The sequence below is a fragment of the Lactuca virosa genome, chromosome 8 (assembly GCF_052849685.1).
Source record: "Lactuca virosa cultivar CGN04683 chromosome 8, Lactuca_virosa_CGN04683_v6, whole genome shotgun sequence".
In the NCBI taxonomy this organism is placed as follows: Eukaryota; Viridiplantae; Streptophyta; class Magnoliopsida; order Asterales; family Asteraceae; genus Lactuca; species Lactuca virosa.
The window spans coordinates 24,068,411-24,087,664 of record NC_136433.1 but is presented as its reverse complement, the minus strand read 5'-3'; the positions used below and the strand labels follow the sequence as shown (position 1 = coordinate 24,087,664).

The following is a 19,254-nucleotide window of genomic DNA, read 5'->3' as shown; positions in this document are numbered from 1 at the left end:
GAAAGGATAGGAATAAATGAAGTATCTGCTCACACCCTTGGCCGTACTAGCACTCTACCAGCGAGTCAGCACGCCTTCCTCGTTCAATTATTATGCACGCCGTTTAAAAGAAAATATTATATTGTTCTTCGTCTTCCCCAATTCTTTCAAATGTTAGGGTTTTAACTTCCACCTGGTGCTTCAATTTCAGTTGAAATTTACCTAAGAAACGACATATTCAGGTCAGTTCATGATCAATTCAACAACGTGATTATATTATTATGTCATGCGCTTTAGATGTTGTAAAAAAAAGTCCGTCACTGTTCTTTTCCTGATCGGAAATACAATTTTTTACAGATCGGAATTCGTTCGTTCTCTTCGATTCACTCATGAGTTGATTTAGATTGTTGTTCTGTTCTTCGAATTTTTCAATAAACCCCCGTCAAATCACAATGTATTTGGATCCTAATACCAATTTAGCATCAACATTTCTCTTAGCTTGCATTGTTTTTCTTTTTAAGTGCTCATCAATCCTGAACTTGAAATTAGTAGATTAAACCTCAAATAAAAATGTACCTCCTGTGTTTGAATGATGTGAGCATTTGGCTTACTGATCTAATCTCTTTCTCCCAAAGAGAAGAACATTTCAGCTAAAATTGTTTGTCTTAAGGATCTAGATTACCATCTGTCTCTTTATAGGACTTAGCTGTTGTTTCTTTTTGACTTAATGGACTTAACAGGAACCGAACGAAATATATATATATATATATATATATATATATATATATATATATATATATATATGTATATATATATATATATATATAAATATATATATATATATATATATATATATATATATATAATTGTTTCTTTTTTACTTAATATACAGAATATGTCTGAACAGGCTAAGTGAAGATATGGACACTTTATATATTCAGATCCTCATTTTCCAATTATACCCTTTTTTATTACTTCCTAAACATCATTATGTCTCCTTTTTTCTCTGCTGCAGCAAACTACCTCTCATCTTCTATATAGATAGGAGTTATTAAATTGATGAAAATCCAATCTACACGTGGTCACGATAATAAGTGAGAGATAAGTTGTTATTCAAAGTGTTTCCAAATATGAAACTATTTGTTTAAATACTTAAAAGGAGAACTAGGAAAAATATAATTCATGATTTTAATAATCAAATATTTTTATTGTTCATATATTTAAAACCATATATTAATCATTTAGTTGATAGTCTTTTTACTATAAGATAAATATTATGTATGAGGGTATAATGGACATTTATTCATATTCAGACAGTTTTTTAATTTCAAAAAAGAAACAAGCTTACTGTATACAATCAGATGTCATTATAAATTCAGTCATATTATCCATTCAGGACTTAATATATATAAAAAAAGAAACAACCCCTTACATGTCTTCCTTGAGTTACAACAAACTGTTGATTTCTGATTGTACGATTACTGTCTGCTTGTATTCTCCACTGTTATATTATAGTTTTCTGAACATTTTACATTTGAGTACTTTTGTTGCCCAGTGTTCAATATGGAGCCGAGACAGAAGCAGAAGTCCTGGTTTAGCCAAGTCATTCAGAAGCAAAGCCCTGTCTTCTTACCCTGATGCACCTAATTTCTCTCTTTAACAGTTGGGATATTTCACTGTCTTCTCTCCCGTGTGTTCATCCCAATTGTTCTAAAATCCAATCATGGTGATGACCAGGACAGGACCTTCTTTCCAAGAAGTCGCACTGCGTGTGGGTTCCTGCAATCTTAAGGCAGACCTAGACCTTGAAAAGTTTGACCCTACGCTCCATATAATGATCGAGTTTCTAAAAAGTCACCCTATTCACAAACCCTTGACTAAATCAACTGAGTTTCCTTTAAGCATCATTCATACAGCATACTCCAGTGCCATTTATGACTCTGATGAAGAGTACATCGAGTTCGACATCAATAAAGATAACACTATCAAACTCTGGAAGGCTGAGTTCCTGGAGGCCATTGGATTTCCAGAGAGCAAGGAAAAAAAGACATTCTATGAACCCACAAATGAAGAACTCTTTGACGTATTGGATCAAATGGGGTATTTACCTCCAAGGCTTGAAATGACCCCAAACTTCAAGAAAGGTAAGCTTCCAGGCATTTGGCATTTTTTGGTGCACATCATTGTGCGGTGTCTCACAGGAAAGGTTGGAGGAACTAGCACACTAAATAGGGCTTTTCTTGTACTTCTTTATGGTATTTACACTGGGAAGGAGGTGGACTTTGGAACCATTATCTGGAAGGATTTTGCTGGTTGTGTGTTTCCAAGGAAGAAGGAAATTCCTTGTGCAAGGTTTTGGGCACTTGCTCTCCAAAGGGTGTATGCCAAACTGAATGTCCCATTACCTGAAGGAGAAGAGATGTTCACTACTGGTACTGTATCCCGGTATGCTATCCCAGATCAAGCTGAATTTGGGAAGGTTGCTCGTCTCCCTGAAGCAATGCTTCAATATATTGAAAAGAACTCTGAAGTTCTCATTAGACATATAGAGGAAACAGATCCTCCAGAAACTGGACACCCTATCCAATCCTCACAATCAGTTAGGCCTACTGAGGGACATACTTCAAGTCCTGCACGTAAAAAGCAAATTGCCTTGAATGTAAAGAAAACTACTGGTCTTGGAACCAAAAGAAAATGTGAGACACTTCCTGCCCCTCAAGCCAAAAGACCTACTGTTGGGTCTCAGTCATCTTCCTCTCACGTCTCTTTATCCTCTGAAGAAGACGATGTCTTACAAAAAAATGGGGATATAGCAAATACACCGCCCCCTTCCTCTCAAAAGCAGACCCCAGGGATACACTCACATATCAATCTTAATGCTACAGAGCCAAGTTCTTCTTTCCACACTATCAGACTTGAGAAGAACTTGAGGGGATCTCCTGGAGATAATACCAAAGATCAAGGACCCCAAGGAAGAGTTTTTGAGCCTATGCTGAAATCAAGCTCAATCCCATGCCCAGAGTCTAGTTCTATGGCACACCGACCCTTGCAAACAGGGTTCTTTGGAATTTCCATTGGTGAGGCAGAGGTGAGAGCATCAGAGAGTGAGAGTGTAAGGCAAGCAAGAGATGAACAAGAGAGGCAAAAAAGAGAGCAGAGTGAAAGAGAGGAGATATTGAGAGCTGAGCAAGAGAGATTTTCTCAGATATACTACTATAATATATACCTGTATGAGCAAATGCTAAGAGAGCAGAAAATAAGAGACGAGATGGAAAAAGAAGAATCGAAGAAAGTGAAAGCTGCGAAACATGCAGAATATAGAAAGAAAAGAAAAGAGATTTTAATGGAGAATAAGAGGAAAGAGGATGAGCTAAAGGCTAAGATGCAGAGAGAGCAAGAGGAAAGAGAGAAAACTAAAGCTCTAAGAGAGGCCGAGGCAAAGAAAGAAGAGGAGCGAAAGGAATTAGTAAGAATTTTGCGGGAGGAGCAGCTAAAGAGGGAAGAGGAAGAGTGGGCCCGGACTTCTGCCAAACTTCTTGAGCAGGCCATGTCTTTGGACCCATTCACAAAGACTGGTATGGAGTCTGCTCAAGACATGGAAAAGGACTTTGTGTTTACTGCTGATGATGGACTCATCCAAGACTCTGATTCACACTCCATTATGGAGACACTCAAACCCTCCAAATCTACTATTTTCTTGGCAACTTCAGAAACAGAAAGTCAGGAAGCTCCCAAAGGAGACACCAACACTCTTCCTACCACCACTGTGGGTACATCCACACCTCGCAGACGCACTAAATGGAAGAAGAAGAAATCCAAATATATCTCCAGGGTGGAGTTTAATTCCCTCAACCAGAAGTTGTCTCAGGTTCTAGAGGTTGTAAACAAGATCCCTCCATCTAAGGATAAATTTGTGACCAAGGAAGAGTTTGGGGAAATGCAGAAGGTTGTGACATCCTTAGCCCAAAGGGTTCCTAATCTTGAGACTTGGGAAAAGACGCTTCGGGATTCAGTCGTCAAATATACTGCAGATGCTCTGAAGAACATGGAGCAGAAGAGGACCAATGACACATTTAAATATTTGGATCGAATGGATGAGATGTTGAAAATGGTGAAGGAAATTCAACAGTCGTATGATGACCTCAGCAACACCATGGGCCGCCAACATGGAGATGAGATTGTCCGTTTAAGTGAGCAGCTCTGTGACTATCGCAACAAAAATATAATTCTTCAGGCTGTTTTGGTTAAAGTAATACAGTCTGCACAACAACTGCTAAGACCCTGCAATGTAAGATTTGATGAAGTTCTCTTCGCCATGCAGAAAGTTCAAAATTCTGTGGATGTACTTCCAAAGACTCTATGCAATGATGAGCTAAGTAAACAGGTTCCACAGTCGTTTCAAAAAGTGTTTGACCTGATAGAGAACTTAAAAGGTTCAAAATCCGTGGATGAAGCTGGAGAAGATGAAAATGTGGTGATAACTGAAACTTCTCCTTCTCCCAAGATAGATGTGGTATCCAAACCTCAACCACCTCCTCCACCTACAAAGACCACAATTCCTCCCACTGAATGTGAGATTCATGAATCACCAAAGATTCCATCTCCTCCCACTTCATTTGTCATGCCTCCTGTCCAAATCGCGCCAGAGTTCCCTGAAACCCCCAAAGCTCCCATCAATGATAAAGGCAAAATGCCTTTGGACATTTCTGAAATGAGTCCGATGAAAACCTTTCCAGTGTGTGAGAAAGAGGTGAAGGAACACGCTTTATCTCCTTTGGTCTATGTTATCAGACAGTTAAGGGTTGATGAACTTGTGCCCAAACAAACTACAGCTCCTCCTGCCTCCGATGAATATCAGTGGGATATACCCATGTCTCCAAATGCACGATATTATTCAGTCTTCCAACCACTACATCCACACCTCTCAAGTGAAATGCAAATCCCAATTGAGCTGAACCGACTAGAGGAGTTTTTCAAGGCTCATGCTCAGCCCCCAAAAGATGTATGGTCTCTCCGGAGGATCATACGAGTCTTGGGATATAAGAAGAAGTCTTTTAAGAAGGAAGAGTACTTTGGTTTTGAAGTGGTGCGAAGCGATAACATAAAATATTTCTTCTCTGAAGCTGATTTTCCTAACCTTAATCCCAACGACTTATATGTGATTGGCAGATACTTCCAGAACAAACTCCTCACTCATGAACCTTCCCGATTTCCCTTTCTCCAAATCCAGAGATTTCTAAGATCTTTGGTCTCTGATCTTAGCAGCATTGATGCAGAACGATTTGATAGCTTTGTGGATAACCCACCTGAAGAGATGAACCAAGATCTGGAAGGAATTGAAAACAGACATCGAGGACCTACTGAGGATCCTGAACTTGGGATCATCTTCTCTAATGAAAAGGATAGTCCGAGGCTCTTTTTTAGATTAAAACAGAAGCATCGCTGCACAACAGAGTTCCTTGAAAAGATGATCAATCTTACCTTAAGGTCCAATGCATCTGCAGCTATAAAGGTGAAGATCATTGAAGAACTAGAGTGGTGGGTAGCGGTTCGTAAGTGGATCAAGAGAGTAAAAAACCTGGTGACAAACAAGATCTGAACATGGTCCAACAAATGTCATTTTTGCATTGAAAACACTAGATATATGTATCTTCTCGGTGAGTAATTTAAAACCTCATTTCATTGACTTTCTGTATTAAATTGTTCTTTTTGCATCAAGTGAGAAATCAGGGATAATCACTAAAATAATCAAAATTGTATGGTAGTTTACCAAATTGACAACTTTTTTGACCCTTTAAACGAAATGACCATCAAATTTGGCAATTGGGTCAATTGCAAATTGCAAATTGCTTTATGAATGGTCCCATGAAAAAAAAATCTTTAAAAAATAACTAAGAATAAATTACATTTTTGGTCCCTGAGTATAGCGTAACTGATTTTTGCAATTTTATTCCAAGAAGTTATCTTGCAATTTTGGTCCTTACTCCCGTTCTTGTAACGTTTTTGGTCCTGTTCCAAATAAAGTGCCTATTTTTGGTCCAGAGTGTAGCTAATTTTTGCATTTTTGTACCAAAAATATTGTCGTTTTATTTGCAATAGAGACAAAAAAAGACAATACAGAAACCTTCAAGTACCAAAATTGCAAGAGAATTCTTTTTGAACAAAGTTAAAAAAACAGCTATACACAGGGACCAAAAATGTAAATTACTTAATAAATAAGTATCTACAAAAAAAATCATATTTTGTAACTGACAATTTGCAAAAAAAAAAAAAAAAAAAAAAAATTTTGCTGCCTTTGCCAGTAAAAGTAGTTGGCGGTATTTTTGTTTAAAAGGGTAAAAACGTGGTCAGTTTATAAAATGAGACCCAACCATGGTGGTCATTTTTTGTGGTTATCCAAAAAAAATAAGCGCCAACATATGCGTGTGTGTGTGTGTAACTGTGTGTGTGTGTATATATATATATATATATATATATATATATATATATATATATATATATTATAGATTATGAGTTATGAGATTAAAAATATTGTTGTTGTGTGTGTAGGCTGAGATTGGAAGGCATTCGACCTCAGATCATGAGTGGGAAGTATACAGATCAAGGATTTGGAGTAACAAGTGAAACAGAATATTGTTGATAAAGTTAGAAGAAGAAGTCTCATGGGGTGTAGTAATGGTGTTTTGTTGTTGAATCGAGAACATGGTGATGGTGGTATCCTGTTTACTAATTTTAGTGTTGTTTCTCTTTTGCTACTATTAAGTATTAAGTGTGTGTATGAGTGGTCTTTTTGCTCTCTGTCTGGTACTGTAGCAAAAGAGTAAACATTCTTTGATGGGGGTGATTCTTTTCTTGACTCTTGTGGTGTGGTCATATAATGGGTACAACTTGTAATCATGGGTTGGGGTGTTTTGGTGTGTGAATTCTTTTCATTATAGCTGAAGGTGTTTCTAAATCTGGACACCAAAGAGTTGATTTCTTATACAAGGTAATTACGATAATACCCTTACATGGCTACTTGCATTGCAATTGTTAATCTTATTTAAAATGCTGATGGTTGTTATTGGTTCAGCAGCAGTTGGTGTGACTGTGGTGGTATTCAAGATTGGTGATACTGCTGTGCTGGAACAGTTGATAAACATTATTATTACAATAATGCAAATTTTACAGCCCTGGATTCTTCTGGAACAATCGATAAACAATATGTAACTCTTAATACCAATGTACATACATTTTCTTTATTATACATTATTGCAATTTTCCCATTCCTAAGTTTTGAAGGGTAATAAATATCATAATTCCTGCTTAATCTTTTATTTACCAAAAAGTAGGGAAGGAAGGGAGGGGAGCCAAAAGTGGTGGTGAAATGGAGTCTGCACAAGCTAAAAATCAAGCACTCAGACTCAGATGCGATGATGGAGCTGTGGTCCCCACTTCATTTGAAACCTCTGGATCAAAGGAAACAACATATGAGAAATTGGTGATAATATGTCACATATCCTACGTGGCAATTTAAATTTAATTTTGATGAATCGTGTCTTTATGTTATGTGGCATCCTACATGGCTGGCAACTTGGAGTTGAACAAAAACTAAAACTTCACAGACCAAGAATTCATCTTCAACATCACTAGAGTCTAGAGGTGCATAATGATGTATGTGTTTGAGCTCACTCAACCAAACCAGTTAGTTACTATTTTCTTTTCTTGCAAGTGGAGGTCGCTGTTATGACTTACAATATGGCATCAAAGTGGCCCACTTATCTCATCGATTCTCATTAGTTATTGCCATTTGGCTGTTTTCATGGGGATCAAGGAATATAAACAGTCACGAAGTTATAATTTAGAATCAATAAAAAGTATTTCGTCAATCTTAACCAAAACAACATGTTAAAATGAATTTCTTGGAACTACAATATCAAGTTGATTTTGATTACTTAAAAGATATTGAATATTATAAAGAATATAATAATAAGAAAAGAGCTTGACACGAAGAAAATTTGTCATATTACTTAAGATTTTTTCATTTGGGTTTTTGGAAATATTATGTTTTATCAAATAAAATTAACTTTTCATTTTCTCAATGGTTTGAATTAATTTATGCCCTAAACATGATATAAATTATCCATTTAAAAATGATTCTATCACCTTTGTTTTAGAGAAGAAATACAAATATATTACTTATAATAAAGAAATTATTGTTGATTTTCCATGGAAAAAAGAGATTATTATTGATGATCACCCTTGTTTTAGAGAAGAAATACAAAAATATTACTTAAAGAAATTATTGTTGATTTTCCATCGAAAAAAGAGATTATTATTGATGATATGTTTATTGCAACTCTTTTAGTCTGAGCCCCAATCAATCAACTACAGAAAAGGGTCTTCAAAAAACTATTTACCAAAATAATTATTCAAACGAAACTTTATATAATATTATTGAGCATTTAGTTAAAATTGAAGAAAAAATTAACAAAGATAAAAATGCTAATAATCAAAAGATATAACAAGCACCAACAATATTGTATTCTTTGTCAAATTGATGGAAATTTTAATCTAGGGAATAAAGATTTAATAAACGAATTTAAAAAAAAGACTTTCAAAACTTCATATTTCTAATACAAACAATATTAATACTCTCACGAACACTATTTTAACAAAAATTTCAAATATTGTAGATAGTTTGGGAGATTGAATATTTTTCTGAATGCCTATAACTAGAAACTAGGGGTGTGCATCAAACCGCACAAACCGCATAATGCGGTTTTGGACGCTCGTGGTGCGGTTTGCAGTTTGTAGTTTTCATAAACCGCACTATGCGGTGCGGTTTATAGTTACCAAACCGCGGTTCAAACCGCACTGCAACATACCATATATATATATATATATATATATATATATATATATATATATATATATATATATATATATATATATATATATATATATATATATATATATATATATACACACACACACACACAACACGCTAGATGTTTACCACTTTTGATACCCTTAATAATGTTTATGAGATTTCGATTGATAAACATGAGTCAAAATGGGAAGCCAACTATATCAAAAATATGTGTTTACAGTACCATAAGTTCATATTATAATTTTAAAATATTATAAAATATTTTGATGTTATGCATAAAGAAGATGCTTATACATGCAATTAATCTTTTCTTCATAGAATATAAAGCACCACATAATTATTATGTTTAAAACTAAATTTAATATTTATGTTTATGAAACCGCATAAACCGCACAAAAACCGCAAAACCGCCCGCACAAAACCGCACCGCATAACGCGGTTTATTACCTTTGCGGTGCGGTCTGCGGTTCCCGAAAATAACAAACCGCATATGCGGTGCGGTTTGCGGTTTTGAGGATAAACCGCACCGCGAACACCCCTACTAGAAACATTACATCTATTTATAGGAGTCTTGAGGTCTTCAAAATCTTGAAATCGGATACCGAAAGTTTACCGGGTCTTCTTTGAGAATTATTGAATTGAGTAATATTTATCTTATGTTGAAATGGCAGACAATTGAAATAATTTCTCTTGTGGCTGTCACTCTTGAAATCATCTTTTGAAAAGTTTTTTGTTGTTTGTAATCAACGATTATCTTCTTTTGATAAAGCACATGTCGTCTTGTAATATCTTATATCTTATATCTTATACTATATATAAAACATATTTGTCATATCTTGAATTTTAAGAGGTACAAGATACAAAGCTTTTTGTACAAATCAATTATGCATAACAAAACCATTAATACTTGCCAAAATTTTGAAAACTTGAATTTAGGAAGGTTATTAATAAATTAATTTGAAGTAAAATAACAATTTTAAAATATTAAATCCATCAATATAAGTTAATTTACATTTCCCGTAAGAAAGCTATTTGCCAAAAAAGTTATTTATCACAGCTGCTTTGTGAGCACACATCTAATATATATATATATATATATATATATATATATATATATAGAGAGAGAGAGAGAGAGAGAGAAACTACGAAGCACCCTCATATTTCAATATCATATTGTGTAGTATAATACAAGCGTATATTATATTTTTTGTTTTCTTCACCGTCATAGCTCGTGCAAACATTTTTAATATGTCCCAATGTCCTTTAAGGACCCCAGAAACACGTTATACGTCCTTTCTTGCTGATTCTTGTGCCGCCTTGAATCGTATCTTTTTGTCGGTTATTGGATATGGATATGCATTCGCAAATACAACCATGATGGATATTCCATCCGCAAGATAGTAACCATGTTTGTAGTGTTCATCATTCAGATAAAATGAACAATCGGGTCAGGTTCCATGATATTTCTCATCAAACAATGGTGATTGGTAGAGGACGTTTAAATCATTATTAGAACCGGCTACACCATAGAATGCATGCCAAAACCATAAATCTTGTGATGTCACCGCTTCTAGTATCATTGATGGATATTGATGGTCACCCCCCATGTATTGGTCTCTCAATTCCGTTGGACAATTCCTCCAATTCCAATGTGTGCAGTCAGTGCTACCAAACATTCCAGGGAATCCATGTATATCTTCATGTGCTTCATACAAAAGTTGAATGTCAGTGGATGTTGGATGACGTAAATATTCAGCCTTATACATTTGGACAACACCGTAGCAAAAATTTTCAAGAGCTTCACGAGAAGTTCTTTCTGATATATTAAGATACTCATCTAACGAGTTTGGGTTGTAACCCTTCACTAATTGACGTATTGCTGATGTGTATTTTTGTAGCGCACTGAAACTTCTTTGATTTGTTGCATCGCATGTTGTTTGAAAATAAGGATAATTCGTCTCTGGGTCACCAACAAGTCGCATAAACAAACCTTTGCTCATACGAAACCTTCTACGGAATTGCGCGTGTCCATAGGTTGAATCATATGCACAATAATGTCGGATCAGCAGTCGTTCAGCCTCTAAACGATCTCTGTGGATTGTGATTCTCCTTTAAATGTTGCTTGAACTAGCATTATTCTGGAGAAGAAGTTGTGCAATACGAGACAATACAGGTAACAAATTATTGTTGATAAGTTCATCCTCAGATGTTGAACTATCATCGTTAACTTCCATTACTATTTTTCGAATGTTTGGATTCATTTTGACAAAAAAGTAAAGATAGAGAGAAAATGAAACAAATAAACATATATATATATATATATATATATATATATATATATATATATATATATATATATATATATATATATATATATATATATAATGAAACAAGCAACTATATATAGATAATGAAACAAGGATACATACAGAGAATCATAATAAAAAGAAAAATATAAATAAAATAAAATAAAAATAAAAATAAAAATAAAAAACATAATAATAAAGAGAAAGATTCTCCAGTCAAATGATGTCGACATTTTGAACTTCACGGGTTATCCAACTCCCAACCATACTTAGTTGCAATTTGTCGTTTCCTTTCAAGCACCGTGAGCAAAATACCTCCGGTCAAATGATCATGCGGCCGGAAAAATACTCCATATCTTGGTTTTCTATCTCCCGATCCAACAATTGAGCTTTTCATTCTTCATCAGCTTCAAGAATGCGCAATTTTTGTTCCCGGTACCGTTGTCTCTGTTTCGGTTGCAGTCTTGATGCCGACAATTTGTCTGACTAGATCAAACATTTCATTTTCTATTGATGATGTCGATGTCGCTTTCTTTCCTTTTCTTTTTCTCTGAGGCGGTGACTCTTCAACAATAAACGATTGTTGTTGTTGGGGGAGAATCCAGGAGGATATTGTGGATCAGAAGATGATGTGTAGGCGTTGGATGAAGATGTTTTGGTTCGTTTAGAAGAAGGAGGCGGGGAGTCTTCACCAGGTTTTGTTACTAGAGATCATTTATCGTTATCTTTCAACCACTCCCAAGCTTGCTGATGGGGAAAAACTTTCTGATTATTAGTCCTCCGATACTCGCTTAGTGAAGATTGTAAAACAGCAGCCTCAGATCTCCCGCTACCAATACTGTTCATCTTACGGTTATAGATGTAGTTGAATGCGTTACATTTCTTTTGGAGGTCTTTCCATTTTTAGTTTACTTGGTTCCGTGACCGATTCGAGCCTCCCATTTGAATATTAAAATGCTCTAGAACCCTCTCCCAAAATGCATCGAACCTTTGTTGATTTCCGCCTTGTTTATCTTTAGAAACATCGACATATGCCATAACCAACGCCAACTCTTCGCGTTCCACCCAGTTCTTTCACTTCTGGCGGTGTGTATAGTTGCGTTTTTTCTCAGCAACGGGTTGCAACTCCTCGCTAGTTTCTTCTTCGTTTCTTTTGGGAGTCGCGTCACTAGAACTATCAGATTCTACGTTTGAGCATCACGGAACTGGAAATTCTCGGGTTGAGAAGGTTGGAATTGGGTTTCTGGAACTCTTTGATAAAACTGATTCCATGGATTATAACTCTGATTTTCCTCTGGAAGTCTAAATATGTTGTAAGATTGTTGCACCGAGAAATATTGTTGTGGATAGTTTTGGTTTTGTTGGTAGTTTCGGTATTGCTGATAGTTTGGATTTTGAAATTCTTGAAAAGAAAATGGAATATCTTGACTTGAACCACCTTGTGTGGATTTGCATTTTTTACTAGAACCGATTTGTTTAGCTTTGCATCGGGAATCCAATGAATGTAACTAAATGAATCAAATGAAATATAAAACTTTCCAAAGTAAAAACACTACAAATGAATGAATTAGTTATTCATCTATATATAATATGACAAATGTAACGCCCAGTTCCTGGTACGTATTTAATTTATTAAATGTCTTTTATAAAGAGCTACTCGGCGAGTAGTAGCCCTAACTCGTCGAGTAGATGTCAGGTTGGACACGGGTTTTAAGTGATCTACTCGGCGAGTCCACGCCTGGACTCGACGAGTAGGCCAGTCTGGAGGAAACCCTAATCCTTAGGGTTTGTACCCTATTTAAACGTCCTTATAACCCCCATCCCAGCCTCCAGCACCCTTAGAGCGTTCCCCCTCGAAACCCTAGCCTCCATTGGTGAGCTTGAGTGATTCCTTCTTGATTTTGAGTGTTTTGGTGTATTCTTGGAAGGGTAGAAGTTAAGGAAAGAGTGAAGGTGCAAAGGAGAAGAAGGAGATCCAGAAGCTAGCTTCCATTTGCTACTTCATCTGGTAATAAAGTCTCTACCTTGTTCATTTTCCTAGTAGATCTTCATATATGCTTGTTTAGCCACTTTTGGGACATTTCAAGGTCCAAACTCAAGATTTGAGCTCTCCTTAGGATGGAGACTATAGATCTTGTCATCATTGAGCTCCAGGAGCTCAAAGTAGCTGCCTTTATGCGAAGCAAGGCCTTGTTCCAAACCCTAGGTTCCCATTTCTAGCTTATTTTGGTGTTTTAGCTTTATACCTCTATGCATGTACGTAAAGTTGGCAACTTTACGTGTTATATTGGCCCTAGAAGCTCAGATCTATGAATTGGATGCACTGAAATCGATTAGAATCAACTGTTTAGTGAGGACATGCATAGGACTCAACGAGTTGTTCTTGGACTCGACGAGTCGGAGCTGTTTAGAGTTGTGAGTTGAATCAGCGAGTGGAAGAGGACTCAGTGAGTTAGAACAAGGATCTGGAAGTGGAGGGACTCGACGAGTCCACGTCCCGACTCGGCGAGTCGAGTCAAGAGATAGAGAAGTGTGAGTCTAGGAACTCGGCGAGTTCATAGTAGGACTCGACGAGTAGAGTCAACCAGGAAGTTGACTATGACCCGGAAGTTGACTTTGACCAGGAAGTTGACTTGACCAGGGGTAAAATAGTCATTTTACCCTGAGAGTAGTTATCCATATCTGATTTAGTGTTTATGGGATTTGTAGTCGGGAAGTTCCGGAGCAGCAGTCAGACGGTTTCGGATTTAGCAACTCAGCAACCATCATTACGAGGTGAGTTCTCCTTCAGTAGGAATGGGTCTACGGCACCAAGGCCGGCCCGTAGTACGAGATGATAGTAGCCGAGTGTGGGCGGGGCCCGTATTCTATCTTAGCAAATGGTGGGCGAGGCCCGTATCTCATAGTGGTAGTTGATTATGATGTATGAGCATTAGATTAGCTTTACATGTTGTCTGTGTGATACTTGTATGATGGGTTTAACAGTTGAGTGTGGGCGAGGCCCGTATCTCATCATATCCGAGTGTGGGCGAGGCCCGTATCTCGAAGTAGCTGAGCATGGACGAGGCCCGTACCTCAGAGATACTGGAGTGTGGGCGAGGCCCGTATCTTTTAGATAGTGGAGTGTGGGCGAGGCCCGTATCTCCTAGATAGCGGAGTGTGGGCGGGGCCCGTATCTCCACGAGTGTGGGCGAGGCCCGTATCTCCTAGTTACATGCTATGTGTAGATGGTATGTGGTAGATTGGGGAGACTCACTAAGCTTCGTGCTTATGGTTTTCAGTTTTGGTTTCAGGTACTTCCACTGGCACTGGGAAGGGCTCGGGATGATCGCATGACACACACCACAGTCTTCAGCCTGGGAGTTAGACTCTGATATTTGGATATGAGATTTTGATTTGAGACAGACACTATGATGTTTTATGATACACGATTATGATTTTACTTATGATTCTGGATGGTTGATGGTTTTAATAATGTTTTAAAAACGAAATTTGTGGGTTGTATTTTTGGGATGTTACAACAAAATACTACAAAACTATAGAGTAAATAAATTTATAAAACAAAAAAGTTAAAATAAAAAATTGAAAAAAAAACTCGTATGAATGTAGTCAAAGTCAAAGCTCAAATGCAATTTAAGAGTGATAGCCATATGCATTAACTCTAGTCACATGCATTAACTCTTTGTTAGGGAATCTTTTCAAAAGTTGTTAAAAAAACAAAATAATGGTCCCTACTTTCTAATACATATGCACGGATTCACCAACTGGTTCACCAACCCATTTGAAGATTGTGAAGCCACGAACCCGCTGAAACAAATGGTTGAGTTATCATTTTCGGGAGTTACCTCCGGTACCACCCTTACCTTTTTCCACGATTCCGTCCTGTGGCGAGGTTACGTTGGTTGAAGGTAGGTCACTTGACCTACCTTTATATATATATATATATATATATATATATATATATATATATATATAATAGCTTATATATAATTAAAAAATATGACCTATCTAAAAAAAATTAAGTGAACTACCTGATATTATTGGAAAAAGATATTCAGAATCAAAATTTTAAAGCCTATAGATACTTTCAAAGCTCAAAAAGTTTAGATATAATATATAGCCCAATATAATATTAAATAAAAAACAAAACAGAAAATAAAATAAATCGCGAGTGACTACTTAGGGGGCAGCGGCTCAATAGGAACTCCTAGGGTAAGGGCAAGACTCTAATTCCATCGATTAATTAGTCGACAAAGATCTAGAATTCATAATTCACAAATCACAATTCCATTGAATGTAACTTTTTTCTTTCTTTCTTTCTCTCTTTATTTATTATTTTTTAACTTATTGCTTCATTGGATCATTGTTTCTATATTCTAATATAATTGATATTAAATATTTGTTAATAATAAGTTGTGAATATGAGAATATCGATTCCAGGGTAGGGGGGGTTTCGCTAATAGTGACTACTGAAGGGTGATTTGTTAATTGTTCAATAATTGAACAACATAAATTTTGATTGTTCCATGATTGTATATTATGTGTTTTTTATTTGTTTCGATATGAATTAATTCTTTGATCGTAGTTCATTTGTTTGATTATTTGATATTTCGATTGTTGTTTGTAAATTAAAAGTAGATTATAACCCGCGTTAAACGCGGGGAGCGTATAAAAAACATAGAATTATAAACATATATTACATCATAGGAAGCATGACAATTAAAAGTACATTACCATAGCTATTTTAAATTCATTATCATACATTACAATAGCTATTTTAACCCCATAACAACTAAAAGAATAAATAAAAAAACTAATAAATCATAGAGTAATATAAAATATTTAAATAGTTCATTACAAAAAACAACTATGTTCGAATGCAAATTAAAATATATATAATCACTAATATCTACTTGGCATAGTCACTTTATCAAAATCAGAACGGATTGAAAAAACTTGTTGAGAAGGATGTGCCGGAACCACATACTCAATCGTATTTCCTTTAAAGAAATATAGGGTACTGTTTCTATAATCCCACCATTCATGTGCACCTTCATTGTAGTTACTAACATCTACTTTAACCCACCGATTTTGAATGAAAACCCAAATAGCCCACAAATTATCTCCACTTACAGAGAAATATCCCAATTTTCCGTGAAACTTGATCAGTCTCGATGCATACGGTCTGAAGTCATTAATAATAGAAGGTGTAAATATGAGTATATGTTCTTCTGAATAAATATCAAATCGCAATATGGTATCATTAGATAATAAGAAGTAAACGACACCGCCACTTGTAACTGCTTCATGAGAAACAGGATAAACAGATGATGGTAACTGGATATTTTGAAACTCCCTCCATTGCCATGTAGCAGATGGATAAATTTCGTTATTACCATCCTAAAAAAAAGAACGTTTATAAAAATAGATATACAAAATAATAAAGTTGTTTTATGTAAATGAAGTTAATATATATAACCTCATGAAACTGATGAACCAACTCTTGTGCGTTTTTTTTATAAGTTTCTTTGCGTCAGAATCATATAAAGTAAGTGAGACCGAACCGGTAATATCTTCAACTATAATGGTGATTTTAAAACTGAAAGCATTGATGTAAACAGATTTAGTAATATAAATTTATATAATTTAACAAAACAATATAATAATATTTATAAAATAAGTTTCAAAACCTGGGAACAACAGAAATGACTTTGTTCATGCAGTTTGAAGTGTTACAATAAAAAACTTCTTTATCTTGAAAGATAAAAAAGTGTAAAAAAAAGTATTAAAAATAGAAACAAATAATACTGTTAATTAAAGTTTAATAAAATAGAAATAAAATTTAAAGATAAAGTATCAACAAATTTAATAACATAGAAATAAAAGAGAAGAACTGAAATCGATAAACATCCATATTTTTCTGCCAGGAAATATTCAGTAAAGTCCAACCTATTATCTCATTATATACAAAAAAAAAACATTTTATTATTATTAATTTTGTTAAAAAAAACCAACCTATTTTGTTTTATCGTTTAAAAGAAACAAAGTTACAGGTATCCAAACAATGTGACCGGCTGATTATATGACCTGACACAATTAATAATATGAAGAAACCGACATATTTAATTGATTATTAAAACTAATAAAGCTATATAACATATTTCATTACATAGAATAAATTCCAGTGAAGGAATCAGGAACCAAAATCACAAGATTTTGAATAATTGTAAATTTATCAGATTGATAAAAAAAGAAAGGAATAATAAGAGATTTCATTAAATAGACTAAAGTTTATTATTAAAAATAATAAAGTTGATTATTAAAATTATATGAATAAAAGTAAAAAAGCATAACATAAATCGAATTTAAAATTTCTTTAATAGAAATAACATAAGAATTTAACAATCTAAAAAATAAAGTGTGTAAAAACAGTACCTCCTGGTCAATTAAAATCATGTCTAGGCTTGCGACCATATTAGGATTGTTTATATAGGTCGGCTTCCAAAGCATGACGACTTTAACACGTATGTTCCAAGACTCTTTGGATGCATTGATTTCAGCAACCTTATCAAAGACGACCTGATCTGCATTGTTAGCTGTCATGGAATACTATTTTAATGAACAATAATTGTATGTGAGCTAGAAAGTCAAATTCTGACTTTTGTAATGGATGTTAAGTTGTTAATTTTGAAGGATAATTTAGGAAATAGGACTCAGATTTATAAACTTTTATTTTCATTTGAAAATTGCGACTTTAATTTAACATAAAGAAAAAACAAAACAAAAGGTTTCGACATATTTTATAACACAACAAAATTTGGATATGCTAACTCAAAGCAATATTTGTAAATACATTATTTTCACGCAATTTAGCCCACTTTAAGTATTAATATTATAAGATTCTCTTATAGATATCATCCGACTTTTGCTGCTCCAAAGTTTCTGATTCATTCTGTAAAAAAGAAACTTCTGTCATGATGAAGTAATGAACACTTCATAAAAAAAGTAACCATATGATTATATGAACAATATCTTAATACTTAATACCATTTTGATCTGCTCATGCTCAGTGATAATATTTTTGACTTTCTTGTTGGCATTCTCTAGCAAATTTGTAAGATCTAATCAAGAAGCAAAGTTAGCATATGTCAAAGTAGATATTGTCTGAAGCAGTTCAGATGAAAAATAAAGGACGAATGATTCAAGCATATAATCATTAGTACATGAGACACTTTAGAAATTAAATGCATGACTACTATTGATCAGCTCTTTGAAATACCTGCACTTATATTCTCAAATGCAGGACTACTATTGATCGGTTATCCTCTTGTCTGACTCATGGTACACCTGTAGTAAAGGAAGAAAAATAATTAAAAAAATAATAATAATAACAAAAAAAAGGGAACACAGAACCTTCCCATTCTATCATCTGATCCAAGAAAATTCATATCAATCCTCTTTCTAGCCATTCCAAAGAGAAACATTCCATTACCTGTAATTTGTAATTTTGAATTAAAAATGAATGTAAAAAAGAAAATTGTAGAACGTCAACGAAAAAGTCAATATCACTTACAATATCAACAAAGAAAGGTCGATCTGGATCAGCATAAATTGTGTGCCAAATTTTCACCTATAAGGGTATCCCTGCAGTCAATAAAAGGTGATCAACAAATTAAAAAAGTTGACTAATTTTTTTTTTTTTTTTTAAAAAAAGGATTTTTTTAAAAAAGGAAGAAAAAAACAATCAGAGAAGGAGTAAACTAAGTACTAACCTGTGTATATGTGATTCTCCATCGTTTCAGAACAAACTCAACACCTTCTTTCAGTGTTGCTCTTCTTTCTTCTTTATTGTTCCAAAGCTCAGCCAATGGATATCTGCCACTTCGATTGTACTCATTGAGCTCTTTTAGGGCTTTCACAACCGCATTGGATCCCTGAGATGACCTTCCCATAAAGATATAAACTTGGTTGTATCCTCTTCACTTAAACAACATCGTTTAGGAGCATCCATCAAAGGGTTTGCATCAAGCTCACCAATTCTTGTCACGCTAATTGTAGAACAATATCCACGAACATGATTATCTTCAAAACCCTGTT

The 19,254-nt window shown here is 34.8% G+C and overlaps 2 protein-coding genes across 7 annotated transcripts; one reads left to right on the top strand and one right to left on the bottom strand.

The window, feature by feature from the left end:
* Nucleotides 1-49: 49 nt before the first annotated feature.
* LOC145133251 (uncharacterized) lies at nucleotides 50-7,744 on the top strand. 6 transcript variants are annotated; one of them, XM_079068176.1, is made up of 6 exons: nucleotides 50-221; nucleotides 995-1,073; nucleotides 1,535-5,636; nucleotides 6,529-6,967; nucleotides 7,052-7,202; nucleotides 7,311-7,744. In XM_079068176.1, exon 3 carries the CDS (start codon nucleotides 1,703-1,705, stop codon nucleotides 5,576-5,578), a length of 3,876 nt encoding a protein of 1,291 aa, XP_078924302.1. In that variant the 5' UTR covers nucleotides 50-221; nucleotides 995-1,073; nucleotides 1,535-1,702; the 3' UTR covers nucleotides 5,579-5,636; nucleotides 6,529-6,967; nucleotides 7,052-7,202; nucleotides 7,311-7,744. The 6 variants fall into 6 exon arrangements, with proteins under 6 accessions (XP_078924302.1, XP_078924304.1, XP_078924300.1 ...); XM_079068178.1 differs by lacking the exon at nucleotides 995-1,073 and having other exon boundaries at nucleotides 7,058-7,202; XM_079068174.1 differs by lacking the exon at nucleotides 995-1,073 and having other exon boundaries at nucleotides 7,055-7,202.
* Nucleotides 7,745-10,299: 2,555 nt separating this feature from the next.
* On the bottom strand, nucleotides 10,300-10,851 carry LOC145130176 (uncharacterized). The gene has a single exon (XM_079065016.1). It carries the CDS (start codon nucleotides 10,849-10,851, stop codon nucleotides 10,300-10,302), a length of 552 nt encoding a protein of 183 aa, XP_078921142.1.
* Between the last annotated feature and the right edge of the window lie 8,403 nt (nucleotides 10,852-19,254).